A 17182-nucleotide genomic window follows, 5' to 3' on the forward strand; every position below is an offset into this window, starting at 1 on the left:
CCTTGCAAAGGGAGCAGTTTGAACTTCTGTCTTGAATTCCTGAGAGGTTTGGATTCAGTGGCTCCTGGGGTGCTTCACTCCTAAACACTGACTCCACTTCCACGTAGACCATTTTTCCTTCCCTTATCTTGGTTGGAGGTTACATTTGCACAAAAGAACTTGATAATGACAAAGCATGAGAAGTGAGGCCATGAGCACCTTCTCAGGATTTTGCTAGATATGAGTGTTGTTTTTACCTGTTCCTGGTGAAGTCTCTTGCTGTGTTGTTTCAGTGGCTCAATGTTGAATCAGAAATCATCAGAACAACAATTAGTTACAGTTGTATGATAAAATAGGGGCCATTCTATATCATTAATTTGCTTTAGATAAAAGACATGAATTTTGGTGCTTAATTCTAAACTGACTTAGAGAATTACAATCCAAAGTGATAAAGTCTCTCAATTCCTGGGACGATAAATACTGCATAATGACTAGAATTTTGTTTTTGTTCAACAAATAGGTAGCTACCTGTAGATGAACTATGGTTTTTTAAATGTTTGGAATACATTTACATGTATTATTTGACATTGTATAATTCTATTGTGTAACTATGTTTTCCCCACATTTGGGGAAGAAGATTAAAATTTATTTCCCTATTTTCAAATGAAAAAAAAAATGTGCCAAAGGAAAAACTAAGATACATACATATTAGCTTTGGAACATTGTTTAGGTATTCTGACTCCTGCTGCTGAGAAGGAAATGTGTTATTGTGGGGAGAGAGACCTTGATTCTTTTTGAAATCAGTATGTCAAAGAGGTATCTGTACTCATATGCAGCACTGTCTACAATAGCCAAGATATGGAATCAGCTTGTGTCTGTCAGTGGATGAATAGATGAAGAAAATGTAATATATATACACAACGGAATACTATTCAGCCATGAAGAATAAAGTCCTGTCATTTGCAGCAGCATAGACGAGCCTGAAGGACATTATGTTAAGTGAAATAAGCCAGGCACAGAAAAACCAGTATCACGCATATGTGAAATGTAAAGAAGTTGATCTCACAGAAGTAGGGTATGGAATAGTGGTTACCAAAGGCTGGGAAGGGGAAGGGGAAAGAGGATAAGAGATTGATCAGTGGGTAAAAAGTTGTAATTAGGAGGAATAAGTTCTCCTGTTCTGTGGCACAGTAGGGTGACTGCGATTCACAATATCGTATACTTTAGCTAGAAGAAAGGATTTTGAATGTTTTCATTGCTGAGAAGTGATACATGTGTGAGGTGGTAGATACGCTAAATACCCTGATTTGATCATCATACAGCATATACATGTGTTGAAACATCACAGTTTACCCCCAAACATTTACAATTATGTGTTCATTTTAAAAGTTAAAATAGTTTTACTTGCTGTCCTTTGAAGCTATCAGAAAGTCATTCACACCTTGTCATGGAGCAGTTTGGGCGTGGATTGGGGAAAGGAAAATAAGGATCGGCAAGTTGCCTGTCATCAGTAGTGCCAGGTACATTGAGAACATTCCATAAGTTCTTGCTGGTTGCTTGGCTAGTGTGATGGTTAATTTTATGGTGTCAACTTGACTGGGGTAAGGGATGCCCAGATAGCTGGTAAAACATTATTTCTGGGTGTGTCTGTGAGTGTGTTTCTGGAAGAGATGAGCACTTCGATCAGTAACCGCAGAGTACAAAAAAAAAGAGTGGTTACCAGGGGCTGGGGAGGGTTAGACAGTGGGATAGGAGGACATCAATTACACTTTGTACTCACCCTCACTAATGGGAAGGGGCATCATCCCATCTGAAGGCCTAGATAGAACAAAAAAGTGGAGGAAGGGCAAATTCTCCCACTCTCTCTTTGAGCTGGGACGTCTATTTTTGTCTGCCCTTGGACATTGGTGCTCCTGGTTCTTGGGACTTTGAACTCCAGGATTACTTATATCACCAGTTTTCCTGGTTCTCAGTTTGCAGAGGCCACATCGTGGGACTTCTCAGCTTCCATAAACACATGAGCCAGTTCTCATAATCTGTGTGTATATTTGTGTGTGTATATCTCCTATTGGTTCTGTTTCTCTAGAGAACCATAACTAATATAGCTGCTTTTTTTGTTTTAAACTTCTCAGTTCATTGTGAGTTCATGATTCCCTAGTTCTGGAAGAGTCTGTAAGGTAATTAGTTTCTCTTGATGATTCACTTAAAGCTGACCTATCATCTTCCTATCTAGTCCCTGTAGCCAGGGGAGAAGTCCTATGAGACAGTATTATAAAGGCCTTGAGAAAAAAGAAACCAGGCTCTGTTTTGGAGTAATGTACCAAATGAGGGACCTGCAAACGATAGCCTTTGGTGACTGGTGTTTTCTGGGGTCAACAGTGGCCTAGCCTTTGGATTCTTGATTGAAAGGAAATGAGGACCCAATACCTAATCTTTCCCATCACTCTCTTCCTTTTGTCACACCCAGAACTCATTTATTTTCCCCTGTGATGTCATGCCTGTATTAGTATATATCTATCAACCTTCTCTAACTTCCCCAGCTATCACTTCTGACCTGAGTCAGTGGAGGAGTCCTCCGTCCTCACTGGTGTCAGTCACCTGGGAAGTGCTTCAATACCCAACCCAGCATCCACCCCTCCCCAGAGATTCTCATTCATTTGGATTGGGCGAGGGCCCAGGCATCAGCATATTTTTACAGGTGCTCCAGGTGAGTATGATGCTCACATATGGTTGAGCCCCACGGCTTCACAGCAGAGCTAAGTTTGTTCTTTTCCTGTAGACTCATCAAAAGGAGAAAAATTCTGGTAAAAAAAGTACAGAATAAAAATGAGTTCTATCCTCTGTCCCTTCCTCACCCGGACAAGCAGGGATTTGTATCCTGGAGACCTGGGGCTCCTTTTTGCCCCGGGGTAGCACTGAGACTTAATTCTCAAAGTCTCTTGGAGATAAAAAAAAAAAATGCAGGTGGTATTAGTAAGATGTCCCTGAGGCTTGGACAAGTTGAGACCAAATCGTCAAACCTGGGAAAGCTGTGCTTTCTGGTTTAAGGGTGGTGTAAGAGCATAGCAGGGCTGAATAGGTGGCAGAAACCTGCAACCCTGACCATTATTCTCTCCAGAAGACATGGGGTCTATGAGGGACAAGATGCTAGAGACCTGGGCACTGAGCCTGAAGCCACCAAGACTTTGGGCATCACAGTCTGTGGCTGAAAATGGTGATGAAGTGGTAGACACCTGCCATCACATGGACCATGCAGGCTTGGACAATGGGTATCTTGTTGACAGCAATCTGTTAACTGAAGACCAGCTGCCTTGCTTTAAATTTGTATACTATGTAATTCTCCTGGAATTATTAAACATCTCTAGGGAGGGGAAAGCTTCCCCAAACATGACTGAGACTGAAATTATTGCAAGTGAGGATTCAAAGCCAATCATGATTATATTTAGAGGGAAAAAAGCAATATGATGAGGATATGGAACTAAGTCTAGTCTCGGTTACAAAAGGAATCAAGCAGTCATGCTTAAATAACTCTATCTCATATGCTTCTAATTTTATTGGTTTTTAAACTAGATTTTGGTTTGGCTAAGCACGCTAAGAACTTTTGCTCCAGTACAGGTGCATTTTCTGAGTCCGTTGTTAGAATATGCTCCAGAAGTTTTTATGGCAGGGAATATGGTCAGCAGGTCAGCAGAGTGATTGGACATGGTAGGGGACAGAGAGAATGGCCCCTAGGCTTGAAGCTGTGTTTTCATTAGACTTAAGGTGGAGAAACAATTGGTTGTTCATATTTTATTTATGAAAGGGAAGCTGCTCCTTTAAAGCCTTTAAAGCTGCAATGCCCACCACTACAGTATGAGTAAGAAGTTGAAAAAGTAGTATCACTAAGTGGGAGTGGTGAGTGATGGACATATTGCAACTCTTACATTTGGTATGCAACTGACTGAAATGCTTTCTTCACAAAAGAGCCTTGTGTAAATTGGGAAGAACTTGAAGTTTGGAGTCACACAGAACTGGATTTACACCACTTCTTACTAAATTTGCAGCTTTCTTGTATTCTGAGGATGTACCAGTGCATGGTGTGTAATGGGTACTGAATAAATGCATGATACATTAAGGAATAATTAACAAAAGAAATCGCTGTCTCACTCTGAGCAATGACTTCATACGCCTGAGCCCAGGCTTAAGTGCCTTTACCTGTAAAATGGGTGTAATGACAACTATCTGAAACAGAATTTTTAGGAGTTTATGAACTGTGAAGTACTCAAACCAGTGCCTGGAGGGGTCTTGGTAAATTTGTTCCTTGCTTGGCCCACCCCATCCCTAAGTGCTGTTTCTTCTGTGATTTGTGATAGGAAGAGCCCCACTGTATCTTTTGCAGCCTTCAAGTGTGGGGATTTGTGGCACATAATATTTTAACCACAGACTAGACCCTGGGAACTAAACACTGAGTCCCACCACAGGAGAATGACTTGAGAATTCTGTTAGCAGAAATGGGCTTCACTCCCGTTTCACGAGTACTTTGTCTCTTCATGAGGCATGTCTTATAACCCTGGACAGTGTCTGGTTTTGATTCTACTTTCGGATACTTTAGGTCCACAGCTTTTTCTTCTATTTGACCCACAATTTTTTTTTATTTTTATTTTTTTGAGACTGAGTCTCGCTGTGTCGCCCAGGCTAGAGTGCAGTGGCGCAATCTCGGCTCACTGCAAGCTCCGCCTCCCGGGTTCACACCATTCTCCTGCCTCAGCCTCCCGAGTAGCTGGGACCACAGGCGCCCGCCACCATGCCCGGCTAATTTTTTGTATTTTTAGTAGAGACAGAGTTTCACCATGTTAGCCAGGATGGTCTCGATCTCCTGACCTCGTGATCCACCCGCCTTGGCCTCCCAAAGTGCTGGGATTACAGGCATGAACCACCGCGCCTGGCCTGACCGAGAATCCTAATCTATTACTTCTCCTAACCATTATTTTAATTCAATGAGTACTTTTAACATGTGTTCCCTATGGTTGGTATTAGGCATACAAGATAAACAGATGGAGATGGTCAGGATATGATCCTTGCCTTCTAAGCCTAAACGTTCTGGTGAGGGGAATTAAATAAGAAATATAAAAGTTGTAACATAAAGGGATAAGTTTTCCAATGGAAACATTTACTTACAGCAGCCCAACCTAGGGCAGAAAAGTTGTCAGGGAAGAGAAGGAAGTAGCCCAGACATCCCTGTGTTCTTCCTGCTGTCTTACTCAGATTCTTCTGGTCCTGAATTATGTCGTCATCTCTGCAAACCAGTGCAACCCCAAGCCTGTGTCTGAGCTAATGTAAAAGCTGGGCTCTTTATCCACCTGGAATGTGACCTCCATGAAGGTGGATGCCATGTCTGCCTTGTTCACCACCATATCCAATACCATAAAACGAATATTTCTTGAATGAATGCATGATTTAGTTCTGAATGGAGCTGGAAAAAAAATGGAAGTTTTATGTTTTTTAGTCAGTTTAAGAAACTAGCCCTGGACAGGGCAGTTCAGAGGGCTTATATGTATGATTAAATTATGAAAACACTTATTTTGCCTGTAAGTGACTTGTTTTCAAAGATTTAACGTTCTAAAAGTCAGCCCATAAATTTCATTAACATCTACTAACTTTATAGAGCATGTTTTTTGAAAAAGTAGTGTTCCCTGGTTATTAGATTTTATATGGAAATTGCTGGATGCTTTGTTCTTGTTTTCAGATTTTATAACATCTGTCAGTAAATTGCAGTAAGTATGGACCTACAGGATATTCAAAGAGTATCCTACATGCCGAGTGTTTTAGTTTTGTTTACTTTTTCTACAAAGTAAAAATCAAAGGGGGAAATTCTAGAAGGCATCCTGTATGAGGCACTACAAGTAGAAAGAATCTCAATAAGTTAGTTATTTCCCAAAAACAAAAGTGGATGTGCTGTGGCCCTCTCCCCTGAGGATAAGTATTGTTAGAAGATCTTGCTAAAAGTAGATGGGTTGTCGTCAGTCAATTGTATGGCTCAGGGAAGGCATTATGTCTTAACTCCGTAGCCGAGGATTCCAGAACCAACGATAAACAGGAAAATAAGTTGAATTAAAAATAAAGGATATATCTAATGACATACAAATGCAGATACCATAGATTTGATAACATACAAACACAGATACCCCTGCACAATTTGTCACAATTTGTCAGGGTCTCTCTGCTACTGCCATGGTAGCCTCAGACTTAGATGCTCTTCTATCTCTCTGGGGCCACAGTGCTTAGAGTGCATCATATGATGGAGACACAGCCACGAACTCATCAACATTTATGATAGGAATGTGAAAAGTTAAAGTGTCCTGGTCATATGTCCTTTTTCAAATGAGGTTTTGAGGCATGGTGGCTCATGCCTGTAATCCTAGCACTTTGGGAAGCTTGAGCCCAGAAGTATGAGACCAGCTTGGGCAACATGGCAAAACCACATCTCTATAAAAAAAAAAAATTAACCAGGCACGTGCATGTAGTCTGAGCTACTCAGGAGGCTGAGGTGGGGGGATTGCTTGAGCCCCAGAGGTTGAGGCTTCAGTGAACTGTGATCACACCACTGCATTCCAGCCTGGGTGAAAGAGTGAGACCCTGTCTCCCCACCTCCCCCCAAAAAAGATTCAGAGTAATGTTAGAACCAGAGACCAAAATTTTCCTGCCGTAACTATATTACTGACCCTTGCTACCTCTGAGGTTAGAGAGTGAAAATGACGATTTGCTATAGTATTTTAGATTTTTCCCATTCATTCTTCTCCATGGCTGTTGTATCTAAAGAAGAATGAAACCAAAGGAGTGTGTGCATACATTTGGGTGTGGTCACTCACCTGCTGTGTTCTGATTGGGTGGGAGAGATGTATCTAGAATATCAGAGTTCGTTTTATAGAAAATCCTTCTGTGGGGCATGAAATTCCCTGGGTAGCAACTAGATCGTTATATTGCCTTCCTATGAGAATAGAAAACTTAAAACAAATGATTATTTCTGGAGAAAATGTCATAGGTTATAGGTCACTGCATTCTTCCATGTTACATAGCAGCATGTTCTGCCTGAGAGAGAATTAATTGCATATGTAAACCCTGAATTATGTCGTCATCTCTGCAAACCAGTGCAACCCCAAGCCTGTGTCTGAGCTAATGTAAAAGCTGGGCTCTTTATCCACCTGGAATGTGACCTCCATGAAGGTGGATGCCATGTCTGCCTGTATGCTGCTACATCTCCCTCATCAACTCCGGGAAAGGCTTTCTCCTTCGCTCTCCCTTGCAAGTTTTATAAGAGATCAAGCCATGGGAGGCTGAGTGGATTTTATGGTCAAGCTCCAATCTCTGCCTTCTTGGTAATGGGAAAAGTTGTGAAAGGGAAATACAACATTCCTCCCTGTTGCCGGAGCCCAAAGGATCCTATAAGCTGTGGGTGCCTCTTTTGTCAGTCCCCATAAGCAAACGATTCCAGCTGAGACCAAAGACTGGACACTTTCAGCAAAAAAAAAAAAATAAATAAATAAAAGAATGTAATGAATTCCTAGGTTTTTGTGGGGACACTACTTGATGAGAACTAAAATGACTAATCTTTCATTCAGCGACTACCTAAGTGCCTACCATATGCCAGGCACTGTTTCAGGCATTGAGTGTACCAAGGTGAGCACAATCATGTGCATGAAGGTTACATTCTAATGAGGAGGAGAGAGATTAGATATAAATCTATATTCTTAGGAGGTAAACACTAGTTGGAAAAGAATATTAAGCAAGATTGGAAGTGCAACATAAAAATGGAGTTATAATTTTATATGGGGTGATCAGGGAAGGCCTTTCTGACAAGGTGACATTTGAGCAGACACCTAAAGGAAGTGAGGGAGGGAGCCCTGCCGGTATGTGGGGGAAGAACATTCTGCATGAAGGGAACAGCAAGTACAAGGTTTTGAGGGAGGATAATGCTTCAAAAACTTGAGCTCTAAGGAGAGGGCCAGTATAGTTAAAACCAAGCAAGCAAAAGAGTTACAGAAGAGAGATTGTAGGGAGGTGGATACGTATATATGTATATATACACACATTTATATGTATGTATAATATATATATAGATAATACAAATTTAATATATAATGTATATAATGTATTTCCTATATAAATAATATATTTAATTTATATATTTTTATTTAAGGCATCAACTTGATGTTTTGATGTACATTGTGTGGTGATCACCTACAATCAAGCTAATGAATATTTCCATCACCTCACATACTTACCTTTGTGTGTGTTTGATAACACTTAAGCTCTATCCTCTTAGCAAATCTCAATTATAAGATACAGTATTATCAACTAGAGTCACCATGCTGTACATTAGAGCTCCAGAATTTACTTACCTTGTCTAACTGAAACTTTTTACCCTTTGACCAGCATCTTCCCACTGTCCCCATCCCCCCTGTCTCTGACAACCACCATTCTACTCTGCGTCTATGAATTTGACTATTTTAGATCCCACAAAAAGTGAGATCATGCAGTATTTGTCTTTCTGCGCATAGCTGATTTCAGCTAGCATAATGCCATCCAGGATCCAATAACATCTGTGTTATTGCAAATGACAGGATGCCCTTCTTTTTAAGGCTGAATAATATTTCATTGTGTGTGTGTGCCACATTTTGTTTATCCGTTCATCTGTCTGTGGGCATTTAGGTTGTTTTTGTATCTTGGCTATTGTGAATATGCTGCAGTGAACATGGGAGTTAGATATCTGTTTGATATACTAATCACATTTTCTTTGGAGATATATATGTGTGTGTGTGTGTGTGTGTATATATATATACATGTATATATATATGCATATATAAGCCGTGGGAGGTTGAGTAGATTTTATGGTCAAGCTCCAACCTCTGCCTTCTTGGTAATGGGAAAAGTTGTGCAAAGTTAATACAACAAATGATTGCTATTTAGATCATACAAGTAAGTGACCTTGTCATTAATTCTTGTGAAATAATCTGTGTGTGGTCTTGTCATTCCAAAAAGCCCATTTATTTTTCATTTAAGAAAGGCTTTTGGGTAAAGTCTTACACACCCATATCTTTCATGTATTTATAAAGTAGCTTAACTTTATCAGTTCCCTAAAATAGTGCCTGATGTTTAAGATCAGTAGGTAGGAAACATCTTCCCTTTTAAAGCAATACATGGTGATGGATTTTCCTTTGCAGTAATGTCTGCACTTGAACATGAAATCTGCTGGATGACACTCTGTCCCACATGCTCCTGGTCACGAGCTGCTCAGTGCCGGTGATTTGCAGATCTAACTATAGGGCTGTCATCAGCTGCCTCGTGATCTACCTTAAATAGGGCTGTCAGCCATTTTGTTTTGTTCCAGAGAGTTCTTCCCAAGTGACCCATAGAGAAGCGGGAGAGCCAAGGAACCCCAGCCATCAGCTCAGAGCCAGCAGAGATGGCTCTCTATTGTTCTGGCCCTCAGACTGTGAGCCAAGGTGTAAGAAAGAAAGCTGTAAGGATAAAATAGGCAAGCTTCATCCATTTTCAAGTTCAAAGTTCTTTGGCCAGAGGACGATTGAAAGAACTTGACTTTGTCAGAGATGACCTGTGACAATGTGAAATCTAAGCGAAGAGAGCCGAAGGCTGTATATCCTTGTTCAGGGACAATCACTCAACACCACCACAAGCTGAATCTATGACAGGAATAGCTGGCGTGTGTGAACCACATGGCGTGGAGGGAGGCTGACATATGATATACCTTGGATTTTCATCATTTTTCTGCCTTTGCAGCGAGTTTTGGGCTCCTGCTTGCCCCTTCCAGTGTTGCAATCATGGGGAATAGAGAAATCTTGTTTTATTTATTTATTTATTTATTTATTTATTTATTTATTTATTTATTTATTTTAGCACTCTGGCTGTTCTCTTTGGCCTTGTGCTCTGTGATGTGGTTATGTTTCAATGTGGTTTGATCATGTGACAGGGCTGGGAGCATCTATTTTTGTCAACACCATCACCGTGGGCTTTAGAATCAGACAGACATGAATTCATACCTATTGCTAAGGTCAGTCTCTTAAGAGTAAGAGAGCCAGTTTGGCACCATGGTAAAGAGAACCGACTCCTGATTCAGACAGTCCAGGGCTTAAGGTCTAGATCTGTCACTTACAAGCTGTGTGGCACTGGGCAAGTGACTTAACCTTTCTGTGCCTTAACCACTTTATCAAATAGAGAGCATATTAGCACCTACCTTACAGGATGATTGCAAGGATTAAACTGAGATACGATAACATGGTAGCACATAGTGACTGGTCATTAAACATTCACTGTTATTAAATTTACCTAACCCCTCTGAATTTTGGTTTTCTCATTCTTAAAGTGGTTGTGTTGTTGTGAAGCTTAATTTAATCTGGGAGGAAATGTCAGCATAGTGTTTGGCATAGAAGTCCAGAATGAAATAGTTGATATCATTATCAATAATAATAATTAAGAAATAGAAGCTATGGAGTCCAAAGCTTCATTGTTTTATTTTAAATGCCAGCATCTGTTCCCTTTTTATTCAATTATTCAGTTCTGACTCATCGATGAAAATGACCCTGTTATATGGTGAAAGTAGGGAAATTTCTTGTAATCTGAGTCCATATCCCAATTAATTAACACAATTTTACAAGACACATTATGTTTCCAGCTTGGATGAGAAAGCAGGAGTTTTCTGCTCTAATAGAGTTTATAATTAAATAGGGTTACAAGGTAAAAACATACCCATTCTGTAAGTTAGAATTGGGTACATAATATGCATCAGATACCACCATGGTGAGTATCATGATAGGCAGAAATGTGAATCAGATGTGGTCCTGCCTTTGAGGGGTACAAAGTCAGCTGGAAGTAGTGGTAGCAAGTGCATCAATATAGACTGCCTGGATTAGATACCAGGCTTTGCCCCCTGCCACCGTGAGACCTGAGGCAAGTTACGTAACTGCTGTATACAGGCTTCCTCATTTGTAAAATGGAGACAGCAATAGTGCTTACGTAGTGTTGATGTGAAGCTTAAATGGGTTCTTGTGCATAAAGCATGGTGCCTGTCACATAGGGATCAGTAAATGTTGGCTGTTTAAAAACATATCGTGGGGGAGAAGACATGCTCGTAAGTAATACTGCACAAAGTATGGTGATATTGCTCTGGAAATTCACAGACCAGAGAGATAACTTGGGCTTCATAAAAGAATGTGGCATTTAAGCTAAGCTGAGAAGGATAGGTAATATAGGAACATGGAAAACTAGGGCAAATTAGGGCAGCTTTAATATTAGAGATTTCATGATCAAAGGCATGGAAATAGGGAAACCCAAGGCTACAGGGAAGAAGTTAGGACAATAGTTTGGAAACATGGAAGCCTCAGATACTAGTTCAAGAAGTTTTTGTTTTGTGAACAGTAGAGAGAGCGCCATTGAGGATTTTCAGTGGGAAAATAAGGTCAGAGCTATGCCTCTGGTAGCAGACTAGGGAATAATGCTTTGGGTCAAATAATAGCCTTGTCTTAGTCTCAAGACCTCCAGTCTCTCCTTCTACTGGCCCATTTGCTGTGATACAGGAAAAGGGGAGGACCCAGAGATATGAGATAATGATGTGTAAGCTGAGGTTGCCCAGAGGTTGGATGTGCTCTTAAGAAACTTGGGGAATATAAAAGGATAGGTAGACTGAAAAAGAAGCCTTTTAGTGCACTGGGAGATGTTGGTTTGAAGTGTTGATAAGTCCGCAGGTAAAAACAGACGGAGGTTTGGAACCCTAGAGTGCCACCAGGTTGGAGGTACAGACTGAGTAACAGCTCCTCGGAAGTAAAGCAGGAAGCCTGAAGAATGAATGAGATTACCAAGGGAAAATGACAAAGACCAATCATTGAGCAGTCCCTTTTATTCAGGGATGGCAGAAGAAAATAGAGATGGGAAGGATCCATCAGAAAGGTGGGAGCACTAGAAGAATACAGAGATGAATACGGGAATGGAGGGGTTTCAAGAAGGAGCATTTTAGGGAGCCTGGGCATGACTTATTTGGGAGAAAGTAAGACAATAGGAATGGAGAGACAAAGCTAGGGGTATCAGGTAGAATTCAACTGTGGGGCACCTTAAATCCAGGGAGAGACATTTTGGCTTATTTGGTATAAAGCAGGAAGTCTTTATGTGATCTTAAAGATATTATTTCCCGGCAACTAGAAAATCATATTCTTTAAGACAGAGGCTAGGTTTGAAAGGCCTTAGTGTCCCCCCAGTGCCCACCACTATTACTTATTATTGCACCCTCTCACTTAGTACTTTCTTCTCTTTATTTTGTTTCTCTTTCTCTTAAAGATGGGAGGTATGGTTATTTTATATTGACAGAGTTGAATCTGCTGTGAGGCCTACAAAAAGGGAACATTTTGTGGTCTTGTTCCAGTGAGATGAAGTTGAAACAAGCTGAAAAGAAGTTACCAGGAAATCATAAATTTATAGCGGCACAAAACCCCAGAGTTGTGTTATTTTCTCTATCAAAAAAAAAAAAAAAATCAACAGTTCTTGAGAAAGAGGAAATAATGGAGATGAGAGCCTTTCTAGGAACTGGAAGCCTTGATAAAGTAGAGCAAATCTAGTAAAAAGTAAGGAATGTGAAAGCAAGAGAGAAAATGGGTCTGTAACATTGGATGGTCCAGTTTTGGATTTTAGAAGTGGGATTATTCTAGGTTATGACATGGAAAGTTCATCATAGTGTGTTACTAAAACAGTAGATATCATTAGGTCCAGGTGTTCACTTTGAATAGATGTCTGCATAAACCCTAAAGGTACTCGGGATGGCCTTCCAGCCCACAATTCTGTTATTACAGTATTAATGAGTCTTGTCTTATAAGACCTGTGTGTCTCATAGTATCCCACCTGTCATTGCAAGATGAATACATAACAAATAAATGTATATTGAATTAACACAAAAATTTTCAGAGTTTCTGATTGTCAGATAAATGATTGGAAATGTTGTGGAAAGTGGTTATCACATACTTCAAAACTGAAGAGTTTTTGTACATGGGAAGAATAGTAAGGTCCAAATTTGGCATCGGGACATGTGAGAAGAAGGCAGGCTTCTGGGGAAAGGAGATAGAAAATGTGGAAGAATTTGCAGCCTTCGGGTAAGGGGGCTTCCTTGGAAATGACATCCTTCAGCAATGCCCAGATCTGATTTAAAGCAAAGTGAGAAAAAAAGAGGGAGGATAATTCTAGGGGAGAAAGTGCAAACCAGTACAGGGATGAAGAAAGGCTTGGGTTCTAATTGGAGAGCCTGTGCTCTGTATTTCACTCAGGAGCAAGAGGAGTCATCAGATGGGTTGAATTAACTCATCTCATAATCCCAAACGGAATTCAGTGCAAAGATTTCAGTGTCAGGCACTCAAAGGCTCCAGATGTCTGTCTATTGAAGGTTTATGGAAATAATTGCTGCTATATGGAGCAAAGGCAGGTGCTGCAGGCTGCCACTCCAGGTGGTGTCTGCAGCCAGGTCAGCATGGTTGAGCAGAAGGTTCCAGACAGAATGTGGGAAAGAGTAGAAATCCTTTGGAGAAGTATCAGTTTGGCCCAGAGTCCCACACCCATCTGTGTGTCACCAGAACCCCAACCTAGGAACACATGGGTGCAGGGCTGCTCTTCTACAAATGGCTATTAATTAAATCAGGGCAGGTTATTGCATTAGTTTCTTGGCAGCTTGGGATGTGACTTATGGGACGGGGAAATTTCAGAAGACAAATAGGGAGACCCCAAGTCAGCTAGTGCAAGGTCAAAGCCTTGGTGGTTCGGGCACCTGGGAGATAGAAAGGGAAAGGGAATTGAGATCTTGAAAAGAGTACCTCAGAGGCACACATTGACGGGAAAACTGTCAACTTTCATGCCTTTGTAAAAAAAAAAAAAAAAAAAAATCCATAATTAACACTTCTATGATTTCTAAATGCCTGAGTTTTGTTGTTGCTGTAGTTTTTTGGGGGGTTTTAAGTTTTGTTTCTTTCTTTTTACTGATTAACTGTGGGTGGGGGAGATATATAACTGTTTCTCAATAGGGGATATTCTTGGTTTAGGTGTGAAAGTTAAGTTTTGAGTACTGCCTCTTGCATTGCTGATGACTTAACTCCCATGGCTTCTGCTTTCCAACACAAGCAGCACGTCTCCATCATCTTGGCAACTAAGAGCACCTCACCACCCACCCTCGTCCCACCCGCCAATGCCATTAGGAGGATCCTAACGCCCTGGTTGATGTGGGATCTAGGGGCACGCTCCACCTGGGGAAAAATTTCATTCTCTTCAGAGATTTCACTAAACTCCCACTTTTAAAGCAGTGATATTCTGGAGTTTTCTTCAGTCTCAAAGAAAATGAAGACCATGAGTTCTGATTTTACTATAAGCAAAGATTCCCGGATTTGTTTCTGACTCACTTAGATAATGAACAGTGACATTTCAGTGCTAGTAAAACTGTGGAGCTATATTTTCCCAGTCTTCTTTCCATACATCTACAGTTTGTGGCTCCTCACATTCCCCTGTAGCTCCTCACCTATCTCTGGGCACAAGCAGACATCTTTGTAGGGGTCTGTTAATAGTGGATTGCTTCACACTCTTACCAGGTAGGACATAGGCACATGCTAGACACAGTTTAAGAAGAATGACTTCTACTTAATCTGCCTTTCCAACACTCTGGTGACACTTTCCAGCAAGACAGTCTCTGAGACTGAGGAACATGGAGGTGAGATGGGGCAATGGATAGCCAGATGCTCAGAAGGAGGGAGGCTCCAGCTGGCTCCCCCAGGTCACTTCCGTAACTTAACCACACTTGGAAATCGATTTGCTGCTTGAAATCCAAAGCCATGTGGTGGTGACTAGGGAGCATGGCCTGACAGATAGGAGGGGCAGGAATGGAAGAATTGGTAAGGAAACTGTTTTCCTCTCCATCTCAGGGAGGATTGTGCAAGAAGTGAACGTATCAGTATAGATGGAGGGCTGCCTCTTTTCCAGGGCCTCTGAAATTTTAGGAGGGCTGCTTTTGAGATTGATATTTAGGAGAGAGGTCTACTCTTTGGGAATTCAGAGCAGTTCTTCTAATCGACCTTCAATTCTTTCTCCTTCTACCTGATCTCCAAGGCTGCTTTAATCGTCCTTTTCTGTGAGTCTAAAACCTACCTCCTTCACTCTCCACATCTTTCTTTACCGTCTCTGGCACATATGTGGCCCACCACATACTCTCCCTTCCTCCAACAGAACATACTTTACCTCTTCCACAACCTGAAACCCCAACACTTTTCCTCCACTTGTCCCACCTTGCGCGATCTCGTCTGCATTCTCTGTTCCCCTCAATTGTATCTTACTGTTTTATTCTGTATTTGGAGAGATTATATAAATTTGCTTTCATATTTGCCAAAGTGTTGAAATCATCAGCTCACCTAGACCATATGCTTTGCACAGCTCTCAGAAGTGAGGCCTGCGCTGTATGTGCACTTGCCCCCACTGACCTCACCCCAGGATTAAGGAGAGTTCTGACTCATGGTAGATGCTCAGTGATGTCCTGTGAATAAAAAATCTCCTTCCATAATCAGGTTTAAAAATAAAAACCAAAAGCACGTGGCTGTCAGGGGTTGGTGGCTTACCTGACTCAGGTACAGGAAGGTGACTCGGGGCCTGGCTCAGCAGTTTCCCATACTCATGTTTGGGTCTCTCTTCTCGTGGCAGGAGGATGAAGTGGTACTCCAGTGCATCGCCACCATTCACAAGGAGCAGAGGAAGTTCTGCCTGGCAGCCGAGGGACTTGGGAATCGCCTGTGCTTCTTGGAACCCACTTCAGAAGCCAAGGTGAGATTGGTTGTCCACTCTGCACCTTCCTCCAACTTGGTGTCTGACATAGTCATTTAGGGGAGATAAAACTGGGAGATGGTGATGAGGACGACATTTGAAAGGACACATTGATTTTTAAAACAGGAAGCAGATCTGGTTTAAACCATAACTCTCCGCAAGCCTAGGAATTGTTGACGTAGGAACCCAGAGCACTATGAAGAATTAGAAGTGCTTTGCCTGTCAGTGTTGTCCAGGACCCTGGGGAGGCTTTGAGCTTACTGTCAGTGCTGACCGAGGAGGTCCTCTTAACACTCCCAGAATGCCTTTCTGTTGCTGTTAATTCCTAGAAATCTGAGTGCATGTTCTTTACTCCCTGCTGTCATTTTACTGCTACAGAGACTCACAGATGCCTGAACCTATGTTTCACAGTGAGCACACCCCTTTCACTTCTGACTGCGCTGAGATTGTTGTAACTGTCTGCCCACTGTGACACGAGGGCAGAGAGTAATGTTTGCACTGGTCTCTGCCTGCATGGTGGCAATAATGCTGTGTCTCTTCAGCAGAACTTTTCTGTCTCCATTTTCAGGCTGTTTCTGCTTTTCAGGATTTGTGTGTCAAGTGGATCTATGTGCTCAGCATTCTTGCAGTGCTTTTCAGTCCTGGGAAAACCTCTATATCCGTCAGGGTTCTCTAGAGAAACAAAGTCAACTGGATGGATGGATGGATGGTGGACAGATGGGCAGATGGGTGGATGGGTGAGTGCATGGGTGGGTAGGTAGGTAAGCAGATAAGTGTATAGAGATTTCTTTTAAGAAATTAGTTCATGCAGTTGCAGGGTCTAGTGAGACTGAAATCTGTAGTTAACATCAGTAGGCTGGAAACTCAGGCAGGAGTTAATGTTGTAGTCTTAAGGTAGAGTTTCTTCTTTTCCAGGACATCTCAGTTGTTCTGAAGGCCTTCATCTGATCGGATGAGGCATACCGAAATTATCAAGGCTAACAGCCTTTATTTAAAGTTAACTGACTGTAGATGTTAATTATATCTACAAAATGCCTTCACATCAAAACCTATAGTGCCATTTGACTGAATAATGGCACTATGGCCTAGCCAAGTTGACGTAAAACCCACCATCACACCTTCTAAGCTCAGGTTTTCTCATAGAACCTTTTTTTAAAAAAAACAAAAATCAGAAATTGGTAACATTTTTCCAAAAGACCCACCTATTGGCATGCCATTTTCCACATAAACATATACAACACAGACATACACAGAGAGTTTGGCTAAAACCTGGAACACCAGATGTCCAGGGTGATGGCCACGTCCCCCAGACGCCCCTTTTGTACATCACTGCTTCTCCCTTCCCCATGTAGGTCACTGATCCATCCATGAGGATGAG

At 41.5% G+C, this 17182-nt stretch overlaps 1 protein-coding gene across 7 annotated transcripts in view; it reads left to right on the forward strand.

The window, feature by feature from the left end:
• Window positions 1-17182, forward strand: part of RYR3 (ryanodine receptor 3) — a 566003-nt gene that overhangs the window by 156122 nt on the left and 392699 nt on the right. For all 7 annotated transcript variants that reach the window (XM_005559076.5, XM_065547708.2, XM_065547709.2 and 4 more), the window contains exon 2: window positions 15685-15804. In XM_005559076.5, coding sequence (XP_005559133.3) covers window positions 15685-15804 — 120 coding nt within the window. The remainder of the gene's footprint in view (window positions 1-15684; window positions 15805-17182) is intronic.

Source organism: Macaca fascicularis, chromosome 7 (genome assembly GCF_037993035.2).
Source record: "Macaca fascicularis isolate 582-1 chromosome 7, T2T-MFA8v1.1".
Classification (NCBI taxonomy): Eukaryota; Metazoa; Chordata; class Mammalia; order Primates; family Cercopithecidae; genus Macaca; species Macaca fascicularis.